Genomic DNA, 27,192 nt, shown 5'->3' on the forward strand with positions numbered 1-27,192 from the left:
GTAAGCATTTTTCAATAAGTTTGTGGAAGTGGTCAAAGTATCTCCAACCATGAGGGAACTTTGACAAGTGACAAAAAAAATTATTTTGCTTGATGTACATCGTTTTAAATAAAGTTAGGTAAATTAATCAGTAGATAGGTGGCTAGCTCCCAAAATACAATATTCAGTTTCAGGAAACTGTTTGTGCGTGTTCTTATATCACAGTTAAATTGAAAATTTTGGTCAAAGTATCCCCATATGACGGTTCATGTTATATATTAACGACCTTGCAGACAGTATTAATGATTATTATAGTATTAATGACTATTATTATTTCAGATGTTTTGCAGATGATGCACTTATCTGTAATGAAGCACTGTCTGAAAGAACCTGCATAAATATTCAGTCTGACCTTGATAAGATTTCAAAGCAGTGGAAAGACTGGCATCTTGCTTTAAATTTTCAGATGTTTAAAATTTTGCAAAATGAAAAAAAAAAAAAAACCAACATAATATTCTATGACTATAACATCAACGAATCATAGATGGAATCGCTTAATTCATACAAATACCTGTAACGTTTTGCATGGATGTGAAAAGGAATGATCACATAGGTTCAGTCGTGAGTAAATCAGGTGGTAGATTTCTGTTAGTTGGTAGAATACTGGGGAACTACAATCAGTGTACAAAAGAGATTGCTTGCAGATCACTCATGTGAACCATTCTACAATACTAATCAAGTGTGTGGAACCTGTACCAAATAGGACTAACGGGGGATATTGAACATATACAGAGAAGGACAGCATGAAACATCACAGGCCTGTGGGACAGTGTCACAGAGATAATGAACTGGCAGACTCTTAAAGAGAGATATAATCTATCCCAAGAATGTCTACTAACAAAGCTTCAAGAACCATCTCTAAATGATGACTCTAGGAATGTATTACAACCCCCTACATATTGTTCATATAAGTACAGCAAAAATGGTCCACGGATCACAATTTAGAAACAAAACAATCTCTACAAAAATATTGTGTCAGATTTTGTTGCTAATTGTGATGCACACTGTGTAAAAACATTGCACTTTGGCATCCCTCCCAATTTAGCACCTCAAGTGGGCACTACTAATTGTGGTACGTTCTATATACAAGTGTTACAGTTGTCGCACCTTTGCCCCCCCCCCCCCCCCCCTCCCCCTCAGCTTGGTGTTCCAAGTGGAGGCTTTTGTTGCTTTGCCCTTAAACTGGCCCTGGTAAGGAGTCCAAGTGAACACAGATGAAGCTCATATTTCACTGTAACTCTTCTCTGTGAGTTCAGTACTATTACCCAAAAAATATAATTGCATAGAACATAACATAACTGCTAATGTCTTTATCGAGCTTTCTCAAACTGGAAGGGTTATCCAAAACAAACAGTGAATATTGTGAATATGGTTATGTGGTTTAGCAGTCTACATATTATGCATAACATACAGTCATTCAAACAGAAGACTTTGGTGTATCAAACGCATAATCCAGGTCTCACTTCAACAGACTTTCATTTGTTTCCAGTGTGAAGGAATTCTTTGTGTGGTAGGACCTCCATAGGAAGAAATGAGAGTCAATAAGCAGTGTCAAAGCAGACCAGTCAGAATTCATCTATAAAGTTGAACAGAATGGACATCCCACTCACAAGGAAATCGTAGTACTGATCATTTGTATTCAAAACAAAAAGAAAAAAGGTTTATTCTAAACATTCATTAAATAAATACAAAAATATAACACTTTATATTTTCTGTAATTTCTATCTATTTTTCTACAATGTGTTTGATAATTCGAAAATCATTAATACTATGGTGGTTGTTGTATTTCATGGAAATTGGCTTTGGCTTATAAAGCAACGACTAAGATATCCCTGTCTTTCTAAAACACCACAGGCAAATGCCAACATGGTTCCTAAGAGAGGTCACAGTCTCTTCCTTCCCACAACCTTCTTCAAATATGAAAGTGCCCTTTTTCCAATGACCACTATATCAACAGAATATTACATTCCAATCTTTCTTCTATTTAATTTGTATGTTTTTGGATTCCACATCCAAGTTTATGCATTTTTGGGAAAGAAAATTTCTGGTATGCAATGATTTGTTTTATCTTATTTTCAAGAGACGATTAGAACTGGTATTAATTACCTTCTACAAATACTCATTAATAACCATGTTCTTTAATTTTTGAAATTTATTGGTATATAATCATTCAAGACTAGATAAAACACTCCATACAATACAAAATTCAACATGTGATACAAAATGTGATGCAGTAACTAATAAACAAAGCACCACTATAAAAATAGGTACTCTCCACATTTATGGACATGTTGATCACTCATTTTAATCAAAGGGCTATTATTTAACATTATGACTTGTTGAAGACACAATAGTATTCTTACAAAACTGTCATTTTGTAAAATGCAATATAAAATGAATATGCTTCCAAATGACAATAAGAATACAAACTATTACATGTTTTATATGTAACCTCTGTATGCAACAATTATTTTGAGATAATGTTTCTTGGGTACACACATAGGAAATTTTCCACCAATGTATCAGTCTAGTGGCATAATATGTGAACTGTCTCCACAATTCAACTAAACCTTGACAATTTCAAGTAATTTCCTTATTGTTTCAACCAGCAAAAATGGTCCATAGATCATCATTTTGAAACAGAAAAAAATGACTCAAATATTATTTTACATGTATATTCACATATCACAAAAATATGCTTTCTCCTATCAGAAACTGCAGTGCCTTGTAGTTTCGGTTATGCATAAATCACAGAAACAAAAATTTCAAAAAAGGAATAGACACATTGTTTTTAAAGATAAATGAAATCACAAACAATGAACAAAACAAGACTTATAGAAAACGATATCCCACTTAGGTTCAATTAAGATTTCATGTTAAAAAAGAACCTGAGAAATTCAGCAGCATTCAAAGTTCAATTTCATTTCTACAGAACATGGAACACAATAGTAGGTAAAATATTTTGATTGTTATACATTAATAATCAAATTAGTTAGAAATTAAAACAAAAACATTAAAACTACCACAAAAATTTAAATACAAGCAATAAAACAGAGGTAAAGTAAATATTTCTGGTTTTAGCAGGTGAAAAAACAGACAGCAGCATTCAACTCAGTAGGAATTTTCTTCAGTAGTTAAAGTCTTTGGTATTCAGTAACACAGTACAAGGTTAAAGCCTGTGGAATAAAACACAAAGCATAAATAAAATTATAGTGTATAATTGAAGAAAAATGATTGTGTAAAAAATTGAAAATGTTAATGTTCTAAGAGGCAAGTACCTCTGCAAAGAGACACTTTCAATTTGTTTGTTTATTTATTTATTTATTTTAGACACAATTAGTCACAAATGAAGAGTGTGAGGACCATTGTACTAGTTTCAATTGCAGATTTAAAGTAATGGTAAGAAACTTCCTCTTGCTAATAAAAATTATTGTACAACTTAATAACATCAACTACATAAATATAATGAAATAACAAAATTTAAGAAAAGCTGTGTTAAGATTTTTCTTGCTCTCAAAATATTTCTTATTTTCAACATACAATAGTTTTCTGGAAAAGTAAACAGAAGAAGAAACAGTCAACTAGCAAGTCTTATCACACTATTGTGCAAGCTGTTTCATATTATAATTTTCTGGTATCGTCTTAACAGTTCACAAGCCAAGTAATAAGACAGCAACTCTCAATTTTCTGATTATGCACTTATATGATTTGGATGAAAAAATGAACAGGTATAACAAGGATCTATCAAACATTCTTTCCTGTATGTTGAGTTTTCATTGCTCACTGAATAAGTATCAGTTTTACAAAACACATACATGTGTAGTCAATAATATAATTAATGAAAGAAATTACATATGGTTAGGATCAAAGTGAAGATTGAAATGGAATCACTGAAATATACAGCAAGTCTGTTTGCTGCATATAATGAAAATGCTGCTATGCCCAGCAAACCTCTGACATCATCCACAACATGCTCTAAGGTACAGTGACCATACATCTGTCAAAAAAAAGGGGGAGGGGGGGCATTTTAACAGCTGGAAAACCTCAGCAGATCTAGGCCAGCAACAAAAGACTTACATAACACCAGGAACTATCCTACAGACTGCTGTGCTCAAACAGTCATAAGAGAGAATAACTGTTAAATCCATGTGGGCAAGAGAAGTATCTCGCAACCAATATGTGACAAAGATCATACTCTGCTGACCCCTACAAACCAGAAAAACACACTTTAATTTTGTGTGACTAAAATGAAAGCCTCCTTTTCAATGACACACATAAATAAAAATATTGTCGCGAGAACAAAATTAATCAGTAAAACACTGTGAAGTGCATTGCAGACGGTACTTAATATAGTGCCACGTGTTATAGTTTCTTCCTGTTCCAATTCTGTATAGAACACAAGAAGAAGAAATACCCCTTATATGTCTCTGTGCATGCTTTAATATGTATCATTTTGTCTTCATGGTCCTTTCTGGTAACAATACACAAGAAGATGAAAACTATCTCCAGATTCACTTAATACTGGCTCTAAAAACTATGGAAGTGAGTATTCATGGGATAAATGTGTCTTTCTTCAAGCACCTGCCAGTTCAGGAATATCAGTAGTTCTGTGACTATCTGCTGTCAAACACACCTGTGACTATTCATACTGCCCTTTTTTGTACATGTTCAGAATCATCTGTTAGGCCTATTTGATATGGTTCCTATAAACTTCTGCCATTTTCTAAGGTGGGCTGCACAATGGTTCTCCAAGCAGTCTTCTTTGTAGATTGGGAGCTTTATCCCATTATTTTGCCAATAAATCAAAATCTACCAGTGCCTTAACTGCAAGTGAGCACATGTGTCTATTTAATTTCATATCGCTACAAATTGTTACACCCTGGTATTCATAAATACAAGTTCACTAATTCCAACTGTGACTTGCTGATGTTGTAGTCATAGGATATTAGTTTTCTGCATTTAGTGACATGGGCAATCTTACATTTCTGAACATTTAAGACATGCTGCCAGTCTATGCACCAATTTGAAATCTAATGAAGATGTAAGTTAATATTTGTCCACCTTTCTTCAGATAATACTTAATTTATAAATGACTTCATCTGCAAAAAGCCTGAGGTTGCTATTATCTGACGGGTCAGCAATATACAAAAGGAGCAACAAGAGTCTCAACACACTTCCATTGAGCACACCTCAAGTTACTTCTACTTATGCCAGCGAATATGCATCCAGTATTACCTAGTGTCCTCCCTGCCATGAACTCCTCAAACCAGTTACAAATTTGGTTTGATACTGTAAGTAATTGTACTTTGGTTAATGACCATTGGTGTGGTACCAAGTCAAATGCTTTTCGAGTGTCAAGAAATACTACAGCAACCTCATCCTTTAAGGCTGTCATATGAGGAACATGCAAATAGGCTTTCACATGAACTATGTTTTCCAAATCCATGCTTGCTGGCATGCAGAAGGATGTTCTATTTGAGAAAGCTTATTATGTTTGAGCTCAGAACATGTTCTATTGAAGTTCTGAGAACATGGATGTCAAGGATACTGGGTGGTAGTTTTGTGAATTATTTCTGCTTTGCATGGGTGAACTATGCTTTCTTCCAAAAGCTGGGCAGTTTTTTTCTTTTCTCCTTTTTTTTTCGGGGGATCTACAGTACATTATGGTTAAAAGAGGGGCTAACTAAGACAAAAATACAGTATAGAATCTGACAGGGATCCCACTGGACACTGGAGCTTTATTTCCATTTTAATGATTTCAGTCGTTTCCCAACACCGCTGTTACTAATATCTATTTCATTCATCTTTTCAATGCTACTAGAATTAAATTGGGACAACACTCCTGGATTTTCATTTGTTAAGGCATGCCTGTAAGATTGATTGATTAAAACTTTATCCTTTATGTGGGCTTATTTTCTGAACAGAAAAAGTCAGTTCTACAGATCATAAATAGTATGAGAAAATGATGGCTACTGAGTGTGTCTAATGTTACTGGAAATTTTGAGACAGAGATCACACAGAGCTTGGCCAGAGACGGTACACTTGCAGCTTATCATCTTCCACACTTTGAGTCATAACACTGGCATTAACAACAGCAGCACCATATCAATAAATCGCACAGGCAATTGGCTATAGTAAAATGATAACAGAATGACTGATGACAAGGTGGGCTCAGGATAAGTGTGTGGAAAGAAAAGTTCTTCAAGAAGTACACCACGAGAAAATTGCAGGATTGTTCGAATGGCTCAGATGAATAGATGGATGACAACAACTGAAGCCTGAGAAGGAGTTACAGGTACAGTGTAATCACAAACTGTTAGTCACAGGTCACTGGAGCTGAGATCTCACACTGCAATGCTCTGACAACACACCAAAGACAATAAAGACTCACAAGACATAAAACCAGAGTCAATTAAGACATTGAGTGGCATTCCGTGGTGTTCAGCGAAGAGTTTCACTTCAGTTTATGGAGAATACAGGGTGATTCAAAAAGAATACCACAACTTTAGGAATTTAAAACTCTGCAACGACAAAAGGCAGAGCTAAGCACTATCTGTCGGCGAATTAAGGGAGCTATAAAGTTTCATTTAGTTGTACATTTGTTCGCTTGAGGCACTGTTGACTAGGTGTCAGCGTCAGTTGATGCTAAGATGGCGACCGCTCAACAGAAAGCTTTTTGTGTTATTGAGTACGGCAGAAGTGAATCAACAACAGTTGTTCAGCGTGCATTTCGAACGAAGTATGGTGTTAAACCTCCTGATAGGTGATGTATTAAACGTTGGTATAAACAGTTTACAGAGAATGGTTGTTTGTGCAGAGGGAAAAGTTCTGGATGGCCGAGAACGAGTGATGAAAATGTAGCACTTGTTCGCAGCCCAGGAAAATCGACTCGCAGAGCTAGCAGAGAGCTGCAAATTCCACAAACAACTGTATGGAGAGTCCACATTGGCACTTATCTGTCCGTAACTACCTGAACGTCAACTACCCGAGGGGATGGATCGACCGCCAGGCAGCCCGTGACAGAGCACTTCATCACTGGCCTCCAAAAAGCCCTGATCTTACCCCCTGCAATTTTTTCTTATGGGGGAATGTTAAGGATATGGTGTTTGGCCACCTCTTCCAGCCACCATTGATGATTTGAAACGAGAAATAACAGCAGCTATCCAAACTGTTATGCCTGATATGCTACAGAGAGTGTGGAACGAGTTGGAGTATCGGGTTGATATTGCTCAAATGTCTGGAGGGGGCCATATTGAACATCTCTGAACTTGTTTTTGAGTGAAAAAAAACCTTTTTAAATACTCTTTGTAATGATGTATAACAGAAGGTTATATTATGTTTCTTTCATTAAATACACATTTTTAAAGTTGTGGTATTCTTTTTGAATCTCCCTGTATAATGAAACCCATGTATCTGTAGATGCGCCAGTGAAAGGTCATAGGAAGCAGCGATTCTCGAGGCATATACCTCTTGCACCTACAGATTTGGTAAATGTTGAAGGGAAGCTGAATATGCACCACAATGTGGTAAGGGTGGTAAACACTGTTCATGATCAGGGTACCAAATGTCACATACAAGCAGGATGTCACATTCCTGCAGTTTAGGCCACAAATGGTGGTTAGTTAGTTAGTTACATGTTCAATGGCTCATTTGAGTGATACTTTTACTAATATGATGGGAAACAAGTCAGTTTATAGGATCTGTGTACGCAATTAGATTTAACATAAATTAACATTTTTATTTTTTGTGCTACTCATGCAACTACAATGTAATTAAAAACTATTTTTTAAGGTACATATCTTTAATAAAAAATATATACATGGAATAGGAGTTGTCCAAAAGAAAAGATTCTTAGTTACATTTAAAAAATGCTTTGGTCAGAAATTTTGTGTTGTTATGCAAATCAGCAAACATTTTTGTTGCTAGAATGAGATTCTCACTCTGCAGCGGAGTGTGCGCTGATATGAAACTTCCTGGCAGATTAAAACTGTGTGCCCGACCGAGACTCGAACTCGGGAGTGATAGTTCTGCAAGGTTCGCAGGAGAGCTTCTGTAAAGTTTGGAAGGTAGGAGACGGATACTGGCAGAAGTAAAGCTGTGAGTACCGGGCGTGAGTCGTGCTTCGGTAGCTCAAATGGTAGAGCACTTGCCCGCGAAAGGCAAAGGTCCCGAGTTCGAGTCTCGGTCGGGCACACAGTTTTAATCTGCCAGGAAGTTTCATATCAGCGCACACTCCGCTGCAGAGTGAGAATCTCATTCTGGAAGCATCCTCCAGGCTGTGGCTAAGCCATGTCCCACAATATCCTTTCTTTCAGGAGTGCTAGTTCTGCAAGGTTCGCAGGAGAGCTTCTGTAAAGTTTGGAAGGTAGGAGACGGATACTGGCAGAAGTAAAGCTGTGAGTACCGGGCATGAGTCGTGCTTCGGTAGCTCAGATGGTAGAGCACTTGCCCGCGAAAGGCAAAGGTCCCGAGTTCGAGTCTCGGTCGGGCACACAGTTTTAATCTGCCAGGAAGTTTCATATCAGCGCACACTCCGCTGCAGAGTGAGAATCTCATTCTGGAAGCATCCCCCAGGCTGTGGCTAAGCCATGTCTCCGCAATATCCTTTCTTTCAGGAGTGCTAGTTCTGCAAGGTTCGCAGGAGAGCTTCTGTAAAGTTTGGAAGGTAGGAGACGGATACTGGCAGAAGTAAAGCTGTGAGTACCGGGCGTGAGTCGTGCTTCGGTAGCTCAGATGGTAGAGCACTTGCCCGCGAAAGGCAAAGGTCCCGAGTTCGAGTCTCGGTCGGGCACACAGTTTTAATCTGCCAGGAAGTTTCATATCAGCGCACACTCCGCTGCAGAGTGAGAATCTCATTCTGGAAGCATCCCCCAGGCTGTGGCTAAGCCATGTCTCTGCAATATCCTTTCTTTCAGGAGTGCTAGTTCTGCAAGGTTCGCAGGAGAGCTTCTGTAAAGTTTGGAAGGTAGGAGACGGATACTGGCAGAAGTAAAGCTGTGAGTACCGGGCGTGAGTCGTGCTTCGGTAGCTCAGATGGTAGAGCACTTGCCTGCGAAAGGCAAAGGTCCCGAGTTCGAGTCTCGGTCGGGCACACTGTTTTAATCTGCCAGGAAGTTTCATACCAGCGCACACTCCGCTGCAGAGTGAGAATCTCATTCTGGAAGCATCCCCCAGGCTGTGGCTAAGCCATGTCTCCGCAATATCCTTTCTTTCAGGAGTGCTAGTTCTGCAATGTTCGCAGGAGAGCTTCTGTAAAGTTTGGAAGGTAGGAGACGGATACTGGCAGAAGTAAGGCTGTGAGTACCGGGCGTGAGTCATGCTTCGGTAGCTCAGATGGCCCGCGAAAGGCAAAGGTCCCGAGTTCGAGTCTCGGTCGGGCACACAGTTTTAATCTGCCAGGAAGTTTCATTTTTATTGCTGCAAATTGAACCCCTTTCTGATGAACTGACAGCTTTAATAATGGGTAATAAAGCTCACATTTTCCTCTAGTGTTGTGGACATCACTATTCCTCTCAAATTATGGTACATTATTTATGTAAAATTTCTGTAGCAAATATAAATTGTGATCATGCTGGTAAAGTGCCCAGATCATTCAAGAGGCACCTACAATATGACTGCAGGCAAACACCATATATTACTCTTACTGCTTGCTTTTGTGAAGTCAATACTTTCTTTCTAAGTGATGAGTTATATCAGGAGATTATTCCACATGCCATTATCGACAAGAAATCTGCAAAGTATGTTACACAGTTGATTCAGTTCTTTCCAGAACTAGTAATTATACGAAGAGCAAAATTAGCTACATCAATTCTTAGTCTGATCCTATTTTTTGTACAGGACTGAGTAGACTATGTTTCCTCAAAGTTGGGAAGAGTCCATTTTCTAAGACCCACTTCATAATTCTTTTAAAAACATCATTAAGAATATCTTCTGTTTCTTTCTCTCTAACAGGACTTATAACACTAGTATGGATGCTAAAAGTATGTATTCTGCTTGATGAATGTTAAATGAAATTCATTCTCATTAAACAGAAACTGGACACTGTGGTACTCCCTTCACGATTTCTCCTCCACAACTTAAATTTTCTGTTCTTTCAACACTGTTTGAATTACTGAGAACAAATTCAAACCATTTGTTTGCAATGCCAGCTGACACTATTTTATTATTAATGACTTGTGCTGTTATAAATGAATGCATAAATAGCATTCTCACTCAAGCAATCCTTCTGGAAACCATACTGTAACATCTTATAACAATTTTTCTTCGGAGATGTGAGACTTCTCTTGAGTAAATTATTTTTTGAATATGTTGGAAGATGACATCAATGAGGAAAGTGGACTAAAACAGAGTCTTTCCTATCAGCCTTTCTTATAAAAAGTTTAACAATGGCATATTTTAATCTGTCTGGAAAAATTCTCTATCCCAGCAATGTATTACATACATCATTAAGGACATTAGCCTACTTATTAAGCTCAAACAACTCTTCAGAATTCTGTTTTAAATTCCTTCAACACCATATAGTTTTTGTTTATTATAACTTTTATAAATCTAGCAATTTCAGTCAAGGATGTTGGTGTGTTGCTTAATGTTTCATGTAATGCCATTTTTGAAATATTCTATTGCTTCTTTAACTGAACTATTGAGTCCAATTTTTGCTGCTACATTTAAAAGCGATTATTAAAAATACTCGTAAGTTGTGAATTATCAGTTGCTAGTTGAAACATAGTATTTTAAGTTAAGCATTACGGTATCTTGTACACAGAGTGGTTGTCCTGTATATTGCTTCATAATATCTCATACACTTGTATCTTGTATCATCAATAGTAATTTCTGTCAGGATGTGCATATTTCTGAACATTTTATGAATTTTCTTAAAATATTACAGTATTTTTTTGTAGAATGCAAATAATGTCAGATCCTGGCTACTTCTGAGCTTTGTATAAATCACCCTCTTCCTCTTAAATCACATTTTAATCCCATTACTTATCCATGACTGACTTGTTTCTTTTAGTGGACTTTGTGGATAACTTTTTATGAAAGATATTTTCAAATACTGGCACAAATTTGCTATAGAATATATTGATTTTCACATTAGCATATCTTTCTGTGTATATCTCATCCCACATCACTTTTTTCTCTTATTCTTAAAACACTGAACCCTATTCTCATTAACAATTCACACTGCTTCCAACCAACATGCTTTCGAGCTCTAAGGAACTACATTGTTTATTTTCATTAATTGTTTATCATGAGCAGATTGGCTATTAACAATTTTCTGTACATTGTTTCAGTATGAGCCTGCACGTGTTGGAAAATTCACTATTTAAATCTGATTGAAACAGCCAAATAATGATTCCGCTTCATTTATCCTGTCAGAATCTTTTAAGAAATCTACATTGAAATATCCAGAAACTGCTTGTTCTATTGACTGACAGGTAGCTCAATAAGGTATCTAGATTTCTCATAAATTGCTAAATGTTTCCTAGAGGGAAATTGTACACTGTTACAATCACAAGACAGATATTCTGCAGTAACTACTCACAAGTACATGCTTCTGTTCTTACCTACACAAAAACTGCCTGTTTCAATATTTTTGTCTTAGTGTTCAACTTTTACATATGTTGCAACTCTTCCATTTTGCTTAGTAACATATAAGCACCTTTATCACACTTCTTGAGGAATGTACAAATCCCTGACTTGTTAGCCCAATCCCTGAATTGCCATCCATAGAGCACCTGTGGGATGTGACAGGAAGATATATACTTTCATACCAGTCTCCAACCAGTAACTTAATGAATTGACATCGCATACGTTGCAGTCATGGCACAAAATTCCTCAAGATGAAATTCAGAGGCTGTGTGCTTCCACGTCACAATGAGTACAAGATTGTTGTGGCACTTACAAAATTTTTAATACAAGAGCGTATTTATGTTTGAGAAGAACACACTTCATACTGATTTTGATGACTGGACATCAGTTCTGAATGGGATGAAAGTCCAATCAGTTAATTCCCACTATATGAACGAACACATCCACAAAGTTGGAGAAATATCAGACTGCGGTTTCACAGTTTAGCACATCTCATTTACTTCAGTGAATAAACAAAGATGTAATTCAAGGTGTGCAGGTAGTGTTTTCTGAAGATGATTTGCTACCTGAAAGAATGTCACCAGTAATGATAATCTACGTCAGTCTATATAGATACTCCAAAAGCCGTTGCATGCTGTGTGGCGGAGGGTACCTTGTACCACAACTAGTCATTCCCTTTCCTCTTCCACTCATAAATGGAGTGAGGAAAAAATGACTGTCTATATGCTTCTGTATGAGTCCCGATTACTCTCATTTTGTCTTCACAGTCATTACACAAAAAGTATGTCAGTGGCAGTACGATTCTTCTACAGTCTAAGATTCAATTTTAAGTTCACAGAGCATGTTCGTAACACTCACATGGCGATCGAACTGATAACAATTCTAGTACTATGCCTCTGAACTGTTTCAATACCTTCCTTTAATCTGACTTGGTGGGGATCCACCAGCTGCCCTGCAACTGAGCTTAAGTGCTCATTCCATTGCATATCACTTTGCAATGTAGTGTTTAGATATTTGTCGTGACTATCAAGTAGCACAACACCAATACTATATCCGAAAATTGCAGGATTGTTTTTCCTATTCATATGCATTAACTAATATTTTTCTACATATACAGTAAGCTGCCATTCATCACACCAAACAAGAAATTCTGACTAAAGTCATCCTATATCCTCCTACAGTCACTAAAAGGCAACACATTCCCATACACTACAGCAGCATCTGCAAACAGCTACAGGTTGTTCCTCACCATACCTGTCAGATCATTTTCGTATATACATAGCAAGAATGATTCTATCACACTTCCATGAGAAACACCTGACTATACCTTTATTTCCGCCATCCGGGACAGCATACTGGGTTCAATTACTATATAATATCTTCGAACCACTCACATATCTGAGAACCTATTTTGTACGCTCAGACTTTCATTAACGGCCTGCAGCACAGCAGTGTGTTAAAATACATTCCAAAAATGTAGGAACGTGGAATCGGCCTATTGTCCTTCATCCATGATTTGTGAGAAAAGGCCATGTTGACTTTTGCACAAACAATGCTTTCTAAATACATGTTAAGAGACAAACAAACTTAATACATCAAGATAACAGTCAGGTTGAAAAGAAATTGCAGATATGCATATTAACATTTGACAGTAAGAAATTTCCTCAGCATGTCATTATTTACAGTGCCAGATGTAAAATGTCAATCTATATTCTGACAGTGGAAATATATTCTTACATTATGACCATATTACTAAACAGTGTAGACTACAACAACACTGTGCTAAATTTGGGATACACCATGATTCCTGAAAAATTAAGGGAACATCATTTGTACGTATTCACTGTGGCAAAGGACATTTGACAACAGATCAAATGTACAAAGAGTACAGCAGATGGCAAATACATGAAAATGCTGCATGCAACAACCTATCCTTTAAAAGGCTGACCTTGCCATTAAATTCAGGCTGTATGCAAGAAGGCAGTACCTGTTATAAGTGAATGTTTGTCAGAGAGAATGTTACAAGTTCCCCACTGCAGGCTACTAATCACCTAGGATCACCTGGTAGGCAAACAATTCACTAATGCATATTGAAACCATTCCCAAACAATCACATGGAACAGATGCCACAATTAATGCACGTGCACCACATGGACAAGGATATGTTGTCCATCATATTCCTATTTGTAGTAGAAGAATGGGAGAAAGTCTTGTACACAATATCAACATGTCTTATAAAAGCATGTACAGCAACTCTGCAATATACCAACTTATTTCGACACTTGTGGAATACCAGTCTCCTATAGGACCTAACCCTCACAGACCAGAAAAGCAAATAAGACCTACAACAGTTCAATGGGCTCAGAATTGAGGAAAAGCTAATATTATCTTTCATCACAATGATTCTGGAACACGGAAAGATTGGTGGTGACATTGGATTGCCAACAATTTGAGGTTCAATAGAAAATTAAAAAAAAAAAAAAAATTAAATTAAAAAGACCGCCAATTTGAGATTATAACTTATAATTCAAAGAACCACTGCCAAACATAACAATTTTCATTTTCCCAATATAATATTACTCTTAAAATATTATAAACAATGTAAAATTTTGCCTCAGCAACTGGAAGCAACTGTTAACCTTGTGTGTGTTCCAACGCCTCTATTTTTAAATGTGCTTGTCTGCCACTCAATCTAATGTAATTCATATTGTTTTAAAAGATTACAATGTGGTTATGATCACTGAGAGATCAACTGTGATCCCAACTGTATGCAGAACACCAAATGCACTCAATCTCTCACTCATTTCAGCAGAACTTAAGTGGGCAGTTAATCTCTATTCATTAGGGACAGATCACTACAATGTAATCACGGAAGTTAGAAATGAGCTGAAAGTTTTTCTGTAAATATTATAGTAACAGTGGTTGGAACATACAAGAAGCAAACCGAGAGAAATACAATGATATTGAACAGGAAAGACTAAAAGCTACATGTCCAAAACTTTCTGGTCAAGAACGATATAACGAGCTACGCATTACAATTACCAACACTGCATTCAGCTCTACACCAAGTCAAAAAATACTAGTCACAGACTGAAGACATGGAATATTCTAGAAGTTCAATGCATGTAAGTAGACAAATGTTAACTGAAGTTTACTGACATAATTTTCCAATCAGTGCAATATATTAAACTCAATTATAGTCAGAGCAGAATTCATCACAAACTTAAATATCCAATCATCAGCAGTCGCATGGTGCCAAAACATTTATCTAGCAATATTTTCTGCTTGAAAAAACTATCACTATTTGTCACACGAATAAATATGATACCCAGCTAAAACAAGCTTATAGTTCATCTCCGAGCATTAAAGAAGAAAACTAGCACAGCTCCTTGGACATCTTGACCAAGCTTCTAAAATTATGTGAGAAAACTTCATAAAGTTTGCTATTCCACTTTAAAACTCATCATAAATAACAATAAAAACTTCCAAAAAGTATTTCCACACACAGTGAAAGCATAGCAGCAAAGAAAAAATGTCTGTGTATCAGAAATTTTTATTGCATCTGACTCAAAGCGTATTTTGAATGTCTCACAACCATAACTGGAATACCACCAGAAACCAACACACAATAATTATTGCTCAAGAGGTAGAAGAATGTTATACGAGATGTAAAACAGTAAATACTCTGTGAATGAAAGCATACTACAATACTGAATTTAATGCGAAACATATTTAACATGCCAAAGAAGCTGTCATTAATGGTAAAATTACTCATATTCCACTCACATACGTGGACTTCATGACAATTATAAATGCAGCATAACTACGTTGTGATGTGTGTCGTCATGGTGAAGCAGTGTATTTTAAATGGATTGTGTTTGCTGAGGGTGTGTTGGAGTATGTGGTGGCACTCTTTAGTGTGAGATGTTTATGATTATACACTCCTGGAAATGGAAAAAAGAACACATTGACACCGGTGTGTCAGACCCACCATACGTGCTCCGGACACTGCGAGAGGGCTGTACAAGCAATGATCACACACACGGCACAGCGGACACACCAGGAACCGCGGTGTTGGCTGTCGAATGGCGCTAGCTGCGCAGCATTTGTGCACCGCCGCCGTCAGTGTCAGCCAGTTTGCCGTGGCATACGGAGCTCCATCGCAGTCTTTAACACTGGTAGCATGCCGCAACAGCGTGGACGTGAACCGTATGTGCAGTTGACGGACTTTGAGAGGGCATATAGTGGGCATGGGGGAGGCCGGGTGGACGTACCACCGAATTGCTCAACACGTGGGGCGTGAGGTCTCCACAGTACATCGATGTTGTCGCCAGAGGTCGGCGGAAGGTGCACGTGCCCGTCAACCTGGGACCGGACCGCAGCGACGCACGGATGCACGCCAAGACCTTAGGATCCTACGCAGTGCCGTAGGGGACCGCACCGCCACTTCCCAGCAAATTAGGGACACTGTTGCTCCTGGGGTATACGCGAGGACCATTCGCAACCTTCTCCATGAAGCTGGGCTACGGTCCCGCACACCGTTAAGCCGTCTTCAGCTCACGCCCCAACATCGTGCAGCCCGCTTCCAGTGGTGTCGCGACAGGCGTGAATGGAGGGACGAATGGAGACGTGTCGTCTTCAGCGATGAGAGTCGCTTCTGCCTTGGTGCCAATGATGGTTGTATGCGTGTTTGGCGCCGTGCAGGTGAGCGCCACAATCAGGACTGCATATGACCGAGGCACACAGGGCCAACACCCGGCATCATGGTGTGGGGAGTGATCTCCTACACTGGCCGTACACCTCTGGTGATCGTCGAGGGGACACTGAATAGTGCACGGTACATCCAAACCCTCATCGAACCCATCGTTCTACCATTCCTAGACCGGCAAGGGAACTTGCTGTTCCAACAGCACAATGCACGTCCGCATGTATCCCGTGCCACCCAACGTTCTCTAGAAGGTGTAAGTCAACTACCCTGGCCAGCAAGATCTCCGGATCTGTCCCCCATTGAGCATGTTTGGGACTGGATGAAGCGTCGTCTCACGTGGTCTGCACGTCCAGCACGAACGCTGGTCCAACTGAGGCGCCAGGTGGAAATAGCATGGCAAGCCGTTCCACAGGACTACATCCAGCATCTCTACGATCGTCTCCATGGGAGAATAGCAGCCTGCATTGCTGCGAAAGGTGGATATACACTGTACTAGTGCCGACATTGTGCATGCTCTGTTGCTTGTGTCTATGTGCCTGTGGTTCTGTCAGTGTGATCATGTGATGTATCTGACCCCAGGAATGTGTCAATAAAGTTTCCCCTTCCTGGGACAATGAATTCAAGGTGTTCTTATTTCAATTTCCAGGAGTGTAAATTGTTTGGGAGTGTTGTTACTGATTAATCGCATTACTATAATGCTGTTTGTAAGAATAATATTTGAAGTGTTTGTGGCAGGTTGTTAACGAGTTAATGTGACATTGGCAGTTATGGGGAGTCGATTCATTTTCAGTTTGTAATCATTGGTGCAGTGCCTTGTTTACAGCTGAAAATTTAAGTTTCATTTTTTGAATGTTGTGCATATGACAAAGAAGTATGTTAGTAGGTCACTGCATGCCGCAATGGGGGATGACATGTTGACCATGATTAAATTCCTACAGTTGGTCAGTTTAATTGTCAAGTATGTGAAGTGTCACATTTGTGAAGAGGGTACAAGTTTGAACATGCAGCTCTATCTCTGACAATGGAACCATATATGTGGTGCTGCCAGCAGGAAAATTTGTGTGTGTGTGTGTGTGTGTGTGTGTGTGTGTGTGTGTGTGTGTGTGTGTGCGCGCGCGTGTGCGTGCGCACGCGTGGGGGGGAGCCTAGATTTTTGTGTTGGCTGAATTTGGTTGGCAAGGGAACTTTTATAGTATGTAAAGTCTTTGTGATTATATTCGTAATAGCATGTTTCCTCTATTTCGAAGTTGATGTTAAAGCAATTTTTTTATGATTTTGTGGGTTGTGTTGTTAGTTGTAGACAATTAAGTTGGATTGTGATTGTTAAGTATCATATGTTTGCTTTACACACACTGGTGAGGATATGTCTTTGATATTTGGTATTTGAGTAAGTTTTGTGTTATGGTACTGTACACTTATTTTAGCGACACACTTAATATGAAGCATTCAGTACCGAATTAGTCAAACTGTACGTGATGTTATGGTATCATTGATTTCATTTGAGCTACATAGGTCCAATGAAATTCATGATACTGGTTTCTGAAACTATATGTAGGTTCACAGTATTGTGACTTCATTTGAGGTATATGGTCAAGTGGAATTTCCAGTATCTTTCTTTTGGATTTGTGGTATTGCAGACTTTTCTTCTCTATTGGGATTGTTGTATATTTAATCTGGCCCTACAAAAAAATCCCTAACTCCTGTGTCATCTTGTTAGTTTCATGTTACTTCTGCCATTAAAAACGTTTTGTATTATTTGTTCACATTTGTGTACGTCATGTGTGATGTCATGATCGCCATAATGTATAAGTTTGAAATGTCCGACACCTTGATGATGTCATGTGTCAAAGTCAACAGGTGGTGTCACAATCTTCAGTAACCCAACAAATATTCTTTTGCTCTGCATGATTTACTGCAAATGGAAATTCATTCCAAGTTGAAAAAGGGTTATAAGGAATTTGCTCCTTTATTTTCAACAGTTAAGTGCAATGATCAAAGATAAATGATATAGTTGACAACATAGGCATATCAAAAGTGAGTGGTGGTATATGTTGTAAGGAGAATTTACTATTATTAAACTTTATGGAAGGTGGCAGGTGTAAAATACAGGGAGCGAAAGGCTATTTACAATTTGTACAGAAACCACAAGGCAGCTATTAGAGTCGAGGGACATGAAAGGGAAAGAGTGGTTGAGAAGGACGTGAGACAGGGTTGTAGCCTATCCCCGATGTTATTCAATCTGTATATTGAGCAAGCAGTAAAGGAAACAAAAGAAAAATTTGAAGTAGGTATTAAAATCCATGGAGAAGAAATAAAAACTCTGAGGTTCGCCAATGACATTGTAATTCTGTCAGAGACAGCAAAGGACTTGGAAGAGCAGTTGAATGGAACGGACAGTGTCTTGAAAGGAGGATATAAGATGAACATCAACAAAAGCAAATCGAAGATAATGGAGTGTAGTCGAATTAAGTAAGGTGAAGCTGAGGGAATTAGATTAGGAAATGAGACACTTAAAGTAGTAAAGGAGTTTTGCTATTTGGGGAGTAAAATAACTGATGATGGTCAAAGCAGAGAGGATATAAAATGTAGACTGGCAATGGCAAAGGAAAGCGTTTCTGAAGAAGAGAAATTAGTTAACATCGAGTATGGATTTAAGTGTCAGGAAGTCATTTCTGAAAGTATTTGTATGGAATGTAGCCATGTATGGAAGTGAAACATTGACGATAAATAGTTTAGAGAAGACAAGAATACAAGCTTTCGAAATGTAGTGCTACAGAAGAACGCTGAAGATTGGATGGGTAGATCACATAACTAATGAGGAGGTATTGAATAGAATTGGGGAGAAGAGAAATTTGTGGCACAACTTGACTAGAAGGGATCAGTTGGTAGGACATGTTCTGAGGCATCAAGGGATCACCAATTTAGTATTGGAGGGCAGCGTGGACGGTAAAAATCGTAGATGGAGACCAACAGATGAATACACTAAACAGATTCAGAAGGATGTAGGTTGTAGTAGGTACTGGGAGATGAAGAAGGTTGCACAGGATAGAGAAGCTTGGAGAGCTGCATCAAACCAGTTCCTGAACTGAAGACCACAACAATAACAACAACAACAACAACAACAACATGCTAAATATGCCACATAGATACCAAATTTTGTTATGAAGAACACAACTGCTTAAGATTTCTTACTATGGTTGAGGCATTTTTATTCCAATGAAGAGGTTGTAGCATCCATAAATAGGTGTATTGCTGAACTTCATAATTCAGTAATTCAGAAATGAGACACACCCACTAAAAAGATGTTCAAGAAATGGCACTGATTTAAAAGAGAAAGTGACTTTCTTTATTAGAACACAGTCTTTCACTGCCAAAACCATAAGTTAATTCACTTTTCACTCATGAGTCAATTTCTCACACAAGATGGGGCTGCTGATTCACAACACTGCATTCCAGTAAAAATAGTATAACTATGTTGAAACACAGACTGTGACAGTGCACCTTCAGAAACAGAGAAGGGCTAATGTGTCATGACATTAAAATCATGTGTAGGTTTTTTCCCCTCACTGCTTTCTAATATGGAAACAGAGCAGGTTACATATTAAAAATGAAAGGCCTTTCCAATGAAAGGTACTAAACGTATGGCATCACATGCAACATGGAGTGCTCAAATCATGCTTTAATCTTTCTTGTTATTAAGATAACTTGTCTTTAGTATAGATCTTGCTACCCGAGTTTATGAACGTAAAACACACTCGTTGAAAGATAACATAGATCCTCTTCAAACTTTTTGTTTGTTTCACAATCCATTCCACATTGTTCAGCCTCCCACACTGATGGACAGCATTCAACGATGGGTAATAAAACTGTCTTTTAACTTATTTTGCACATAAAGAAGCTCTAGTTACCCAGAATTCCTCCAATAAGTGTAGTAGTTTGCCACATGCTTTTCCCATTTCAAGATTCTAAATTACTTTCCATCTCTTGTCACTTTCACTAATCATATGACACTTAAAAACAATGATCTTAGACAGTGGTAATATTAATGATTTGTCACTTGGTTCTGTTTTATGGTCCCTTTAATGGCTACCTTTACTATGGCTCTAACAGCACCTCACTTCTTTTATGACTATTTGCTCTGGTGTTTATGCATTTCCTCTTCCCAACAGCATAAACCTGATGTAACAATTTTGTTTTAAGGAAGTGTGTACTATACTTTTATTTTCCAATTGTTTATATGTTCTCTGCAGATCCATCACAACTTTATTTGAGAAATGCATGACAGTCAATCACGGCCACAAATTTCAATAACCCTCTCACTTTATGGATAATCTGGAGTTACTTTCTAAATGTCACTGACCGTTTAAGACTCGAACATCCAGGCTGAGAGTTGGGCAGATAGAGAAAAACAATCCCTGTATCTTCCTTGCCTGTGACATGATATTATATTGCACTGCAATTTAACAGACAAAGTAAAGTTTAAGCCAGTGTGGTTTTGTATGTAATAAGAAAAAATAAGATAAGCTAATGTGCATAGTATACAAAAGATCTCATAAAACCATTATTATCCAATTATTTAATTATTCTTGGTTTAGGCCCACTACTCAGTAATTCTCTGTCATTGTTACCAGGTCTTTCATAATAGTTCTCAACAAACCAGAGTTACTGGGAAAAAGAGTGTTACAACAGTTAACACTGAATTACTTGTCACCCTTCATTAATAAAATTTATAAACAGCATGTAGTCAGACACACATTACCATACATAATAAAATGTTTCAAAATTTTAAGTACCATTAAAATCTGTGATGATTATTTTGTTTTTGCTGTTGCCTGGTTCCTCAGCACTTTGTTTCTTTGAAGTCCATATAAAATGCATATATGACACAAATGCAGCAGCACACTACTTACAGCTGTTGATGGGAAAGTGTTCCAACATAATTCAATAACACCTAAAATGCATAATCTCCAAACATCAGAAAAAGGTGTAGACCACAACAAGTAAGGCAATGAGTGGAAATACCACACATAAAACTGATAGTGCAATGAACGACTACACATTATACCAATAAAATTTGAAGTGAACATTGGAAGCAGAAACAACTGAGAAACAGTCTTCATATCTATCTTTTCTTTATGTTTCTTCAGATGAGGTTGGATGTCATTTTCAAGTGCTTTCAGGCTAGCATAGCTACGAAGGTACACTAGCGATATATCATAAAAATATGCTAGAAGTGCAATATGCAACATCAAGAGTGATATATGAAAGTATGGACTAATGAAAATATTTTCTGGCAAAAATCTCCAGTTAACTGTCCACTCAAAAAGAAATACACGGCCAAGATTGAAAGCACCCTTTACGTAAGCAAATGGATTAGTCAATATAAATGGAAGACCAAGAATTATTTGTACAGAAGCACATATAAAAAGCTGAACTATTGTGCCTCGGACACCAAGAGATGTCAAATATCCTACAAGTAATGCTGGTGCAAAGAGTAGAATATTCATCTTGACAGACACGGCCAGGCTATAAAAAATACTACCAACAGTCCATCTGTTGTCCAAGAAGTAGTTCAGCGAACCATACAATAATATCATAGCAACTGGGTCATTAAATAAACGAAGGACAAAAATTGAGTGGATTCTGTAAGATGTACAGCATACTAAAATTAGCACATATGGTGGCACTTTTTGACTCTTGTAATAAATTCTAAACACTAAACACAACAGTATAATGTAGAATAACGCGAATATATATTGAGCTAGCCTAATGTTTTGACCGTGCTCTGTAATATAATAGAGTAACATAAATATGTATACAAATCCAGCTGGGTAAACAAGAGGTCCTGTATCTCCCTTCAGGTAAGTATAATCCAGTGTACCATTTGCGACTCCCTCAACTTCCTGCATGTACGCTACCCAATCTATTTCTGTATATCTAACTGTGTGTATAACCACAATATTCACAAAAATTTCAGCGACAATTAGCAATAAACCCACAACCGGCAATCTCTTCGGATCAAATAGTACAGACAACAAAAAATCTTTGGTGCAGTATTTATTTTTAACAGCGTGAAATAATTTGATAGCTTGGTTACGATGCTTCTGACTTTGTCCCACCCCTTTGCTTGGCATAATTGTGAATCACTTTCGCACCAATGCTACACAAAACAACAATACCACGTTCACGTTGCACGCCACAGAACACCAATTTGCACGCTGTAAATTTTCGTAGTCATTCATTTGTTTAAAGCATTGACGGTGCAGGTAACACTTAAAATTTAAATATAATTTTGCGCAGCAGTAAATCATATTCATTCAACCACAACTTGTATTCCGAATCTAATAACGTTAATATGCTTACAATTTACAAATGACGAAATAACTATAGTTAATGAAAGCTGTGCAGTATAATCATCAAACATCATATTAATGATTATTAATTGAAATCATAAATTTTCTGCCCAATTGATAGGAAAAATTCTTTTATTAGTAATTCTATCCACATAGTGGATTAAAGTAGGGCATTTCCGAAAATATTTACCCATAGTGTGCATACTCTCGAACATACTCTGACAGATGTGTGGTAAGTATATAAACACAGCGCCCTATGAAATGACATCTTGGAGGCGTGATGAAGTTTATTACTAGGAGAAAAATAATGATTCAAAAATGCGGACGTAATTCTGATCTCCTGTTTTACGCAGTTAGATGGAAGTCGATAATATATTATGCAAGTCATAGGCTGTTGGGATGTGGTAGGAGGTATCGCAAAAAAGAGAAAGCAGAATACACTCCTTCAGAGTTTAGCGGGTCGCGTTATATGTACTTGGAAGGACGTGGAAGGTAAGCGTGAAGCAAAAACTCGCAAGACAACATGCAAGATGAATTTGTTAACATCGGTGCTACGCCAACACACATTGCTACATGGGGTATCGGAAAAAAGGAAGAAATACAAAATTGCGAAGAACTGGTACTTCTTATTCCAGGAAACCCTGGTTTGATTGGTTATTATAAAGAATTTTTAGATACCGTTTACAAGAATCTGAAAATGCCGCTGTGTGTGATATCACATGCAGGACACGAATTACCAACGAGCAGTGTTATGGCAGTTGACGGACAGCAGTCTTATGATCTTGATTTTCAGACTCAACATAAAATAGAATTTATAAACAAATATGTACCAAGCAACATCAGGTTGTATCTTGTTGGCCATTCTATCGGTTGTAAAATAATACTGAATATGTTGAAAAATGAAGACATAGACAAGCGGGTGGTTAAGTGCTATCTTTTATTCCCTACAGTTGAGCGAATGGCGGAGTCACCCAATGGAAAATTCTTAACAAAATTTGTACTCCCCATAGTACCCATAATATTGTTCTTATCATGGATATTCACGTTGTTTCCCAGTAAGATACAGTACTGTCTACTGTACTTGTATTTTTTCATTCGTGGTTCAGGAAGTGATGCTTCTGATGTTACCAGACAATTAATTAATCCACAGATATTGAGAAATGTTTTTTCCCTAGCTGATGATGAAATGAATACAGTGCAAGAACTTGATCATGATGTTGTAGACTTGCACAAAGATAAGCTGTTTTTCTACTATGGTGCAACAGATAACTGGACACCTGTTAGTTATTTTGAACAGTTGTTAAAATTTCACCCAAATGTAAAAGCACAGTTATGCAGTAATAATTTTGAACACGCTTTTGTGTTATCATCAGCAAATGAAGTGGGAATGTATGTATCTAAATTGATAAAATCTGACCAACTAAAATGTAGTGGCATATAGTAAAATACTTTTTTGGAGATTATAGATGGCATATTTGCTTAACAGAATTAGCATTGCAAGGATTTACTCAAATCACTGTAAAATATATATACAATGGTAAACATTATGTTCATTGCACTTGTACCACGAAACACTACTAGAAGTAGGATAAAGAAAGCAATAAATTATAGGTGCTGCACCAGTTCAGGACTGATTTATGTTTACTTGTAGCTCATATTTTGTTTTTATTCATTCTCTCAATTTTGTGTTTTGCCTTGCCAAGTCTCTGTATTCACAGAAGCTCCACAATATTGTAATTTTTTCCCAATTGTGAATTTTTTTCAGCTATCCATTTTATCACAGAAAAATTAACTTCTGACATTGTAGTCATTGAAAGAATGTTGGCCATGTAGTTATATATAAAGTTACATCAATATTTGTACATTATTGCAGATATCCTCAAATCTTTGTCCTAGAGATGTGAAATTATAGCGAGTTTTGTATTTTGTAACTTTATCATGTAGATGGATTGTATCACTGTTGTGAGTATTTGTAAGACTAGAGTATTTTGTACTACTTATGTTTAGCAAATATATTTTTATAGTTTTGTGAGGATAAGTCTACATTATTATAAAGACTACTAATTGGTATCATATTGGATTGAACATAAGTAATTTTTATCCAGTTTTAACCACACAGTGCCATAGTTGTACTGTTGAGTATCAATATTCAGAGGATATTTTGTATGGTTCATAATTAGAAACATTATTTTAGAAAATAATTTGCTATAGATATAACTTAAGATGGAAAAAACCTTGGGTTACTTGCTTGTCACAAGAGTTGTGAGGCTGGAGAAAATAAGCAAACAAGTAAGATTTCCAAACAGAATCAAATACCTAGATCCTAGTACTCCATAAAGAGGAATGAGCACTAAAATGAGAAAAGATGTAGGGGAACGAAGAGACATTATTGTAATTTGTTCACAGAATCCTGAATGAGATCTCCATAGTTCTGGATTGGCCAAAACTAATAGAAATCAGTTGGCTTTGGTTCTGATTGTTTAGTGTGTGGCTGCTGCCAACATTGGCAATATAACAATGCAGTACCTTTATGTACCATAACAGTTACAAAGTGATCGTTGTGGCATTCCATGTGAAACCAGTAAATTCACGTATAGTGCCAGACCTGTGTGAGGAAAACACAACATGTTTCCCCTGCACCCCCCCCCCCCCCCCCCCACACCCTCACCCTCATTCCCCCACCCACCCCTGCCCCCTGAAACTTGGCAATGGCATACAGAAAAAGATACAAGTAACAATCTGTTTAAAACTATGATATAGAGAAGGCTTAAAGCACTTTTTTTCTTTTTGTGTTTTTATCATATTTCACATAAACATTGCACATCAATGAAGGAGGATATGTCAGAAATACTTGAAAGTAATACATTTATTTATTGAAGACAAACTGACATTAGTAGAAGATAATTTAAACTTGTTAAATAAACAAAATGAGTAACACAGGGTAAGGCAGGAACTGTGCAGCTACACTCAGGCTACAATGTTGCTCATACAGTCATGTTTTATTTCTATAATTAATATTTGTCATAATTATACCACATGATTCTTGTTCTCATTGCAGAAGATGTTATTTATGCAGCATCATCACAATTGTTATTAGTGATCTGTATGTGTTAAACAGTTCAATTTTTTGATCAACTAATTTTATTGTTTTCAAAATAAGATGCATGCATGGTGTCTGAAAAATCTTACAAATGGGGTGAAATCAAAGAGTCCATGTGTTGCAAATATTTAAAAAAAATATCACATTTTCAATGAAATTTGGGACACCTCCATATCAATATTTATGTAAGAAGATGAGCCATGTCAGCAGTCTTCATGTCTACATCAGGGCTTTAACATACCTCCCGAGAGCATGATTCCTCATACTCATAACCAATTTACTGGAAATGTGCTCTCTGACCTATCTTATACAACCCACATAAGGTGTGGAGGAACAGCATTGTGCATGTCCATGTTAGATATGTTCCAGTTTTGTGTAACTAATTCATTGGTCAATCACTTGTCCATCATCATACAGCTTTTGTCATGCACCACCTCTTCCAAAAGTATATTACCAAAACATGATTAATTACAGCTGCTGGAATAATCGGAACTCTCAGCTTGTAAGGTTCATACCAATATTCTGGGATTACTGGCACAGTGTTTTAGTGTTAACTTATATATTCTGTGCATTAATGAGAAAATTAGTGTTATTGGGAATAACATGTGGAATAAAGATGTATAAGCCTCATATGTCTTGATTAAAAACAAAGCACTCAGTTTCCTTTTGTATTCAAATCATCTTTCGAAAGTCAGTGCAGGATTTGCAGTTTAAATAGATGAAATTGACAATGGAGCCTCCTCCAGAATGATTTTTAATGGTTGGGTGGAGAACTTACAACTGCTGATTTACTCCGACAAGCACTGCTGCCTTAATCTTGTTCTCACAGTGAGACTCCTGACCATAACAAATCTGCAGTAGATAGCAGACTTTTGAATTTCTCCATAATTCGACCATGGCATTGTGGCATAAAGGCTGCTGTTTGGGATGGTATTAATTGTATTCACTCATGGTCACCTCACTTTGAATAATCTTCTCATTAGCAAAGGAAAATTATTTCCACACACCAGTCTTGTAACTGCACTTATTGCAGAGAAGCTTATGGTGCATGAGTTTTCAAGGGACCCTGTATGAGTTATCATGACTAAGAAACTTAGTCATTAACTGCTGCACAACAATTTCATATTCATTTCTGCAACTATTCAGTCTCTACATACAACAGCCTAATAATAGATTAATATGTGAATTTGGCAGTATGTATATACAGCATACAGTCAAAGGTGATAAAAACTACTTAACATTCCTGTTGGTGCACAATTTTTTTTTTTTTGTGTACCATTTTTAAAATTCTGTGATATATGCTTTTATATTTCGTATTTTTCATGTCTGCAACATTCTAGACAGAAAAAAATTGTTAATTGTTGTATTTTTAAATAAATTATTTTATATTTTTATGATTTCTT

General features: G+C 37.2%; 2 protein-coding genes across 3 annotated transcripts; one reads left to right on the forward strand and one right to left on the reverse strand.

Annotated features, from left to right (window-relative positions):
• Nucleotides 1-2,173: 2,173 nt before the first annotated feature.
• LOC126331753 (lethal(2)neighbour of tid protein) lies at nucleotides 2,174-22,590 on the reverse strand. Of its 2 annotated transcripts, XR_007563468.1 has the most exons (3): nucleotides 21,130-22,587; nucleotides 20,697-20,789; nucleotides 2,174-3,215 (listed from the first exon to the last, which is right to left on the reverse strand). XR_007563468.1 is itself a non-coding variant. In XM_049996519.1 (2 exons), the coding sequence occupies exon 1, from the start codon at nucleotides 22,468-22,470 to the stop codon at nucleotides 21,148-21,150; it is 1,323 nt and encodes a 440-aa protein (XP_049852476.1). In that variant the 5' UTR covers nucleotides 22,471-22,590; the 3' UTR covers nucleotides 2,174-3,215; nucleotides 21,130-21,147. The 2 variants fall into 2 exon arrangements, 1 of the variants encoding a protein (XP_049852476.1); XM_049996519.1 differs by lacking the exon at nucleotides 20,697-20,789 and having other exon boundaries at nucleotides 21,130-22,590.
• Nucleotides 22,591-22,884: 294 nt separating this feature from the next.
• LOC126331774 (lipid droplet-associated hydrolase-like) lies at nucleotides 22,885-27,183 on the forward strand. Its single transcript, XM_049996520.1, has one exon. It carries the CDS (start codon nucleotides 23,213-23,215, stop codon nucleotides 24,128-24,130), a length of 918 nt encoding a protein of 305 aa, XP_049852477.1. The 5' UTR covers nucleotides 22,885-23,212; the 3' UTR covers nucleotides 24,131-27,183.
• The last annotated feature ends 9 nt before the right edge of the window (nucleotides 27,184-27,192 follow it).

Source organism: Schistocerca gregaria, chromosome 2 (genome assembly GCF_023897955.1).
Source record: "Schistocerca gregaria isolate iqSchGreg1 chromosome 2, iqSchGreg1.2, whole genome shotgun sequence".
In the NCBI taxonomy this organism is placed as follows: domain Eukaryota; kingdom Metazoa; phylum Arthropoda; class Insecta; order Orthoptera; family Acrididae; genus Schistocerca; species Schistocerca gregaria.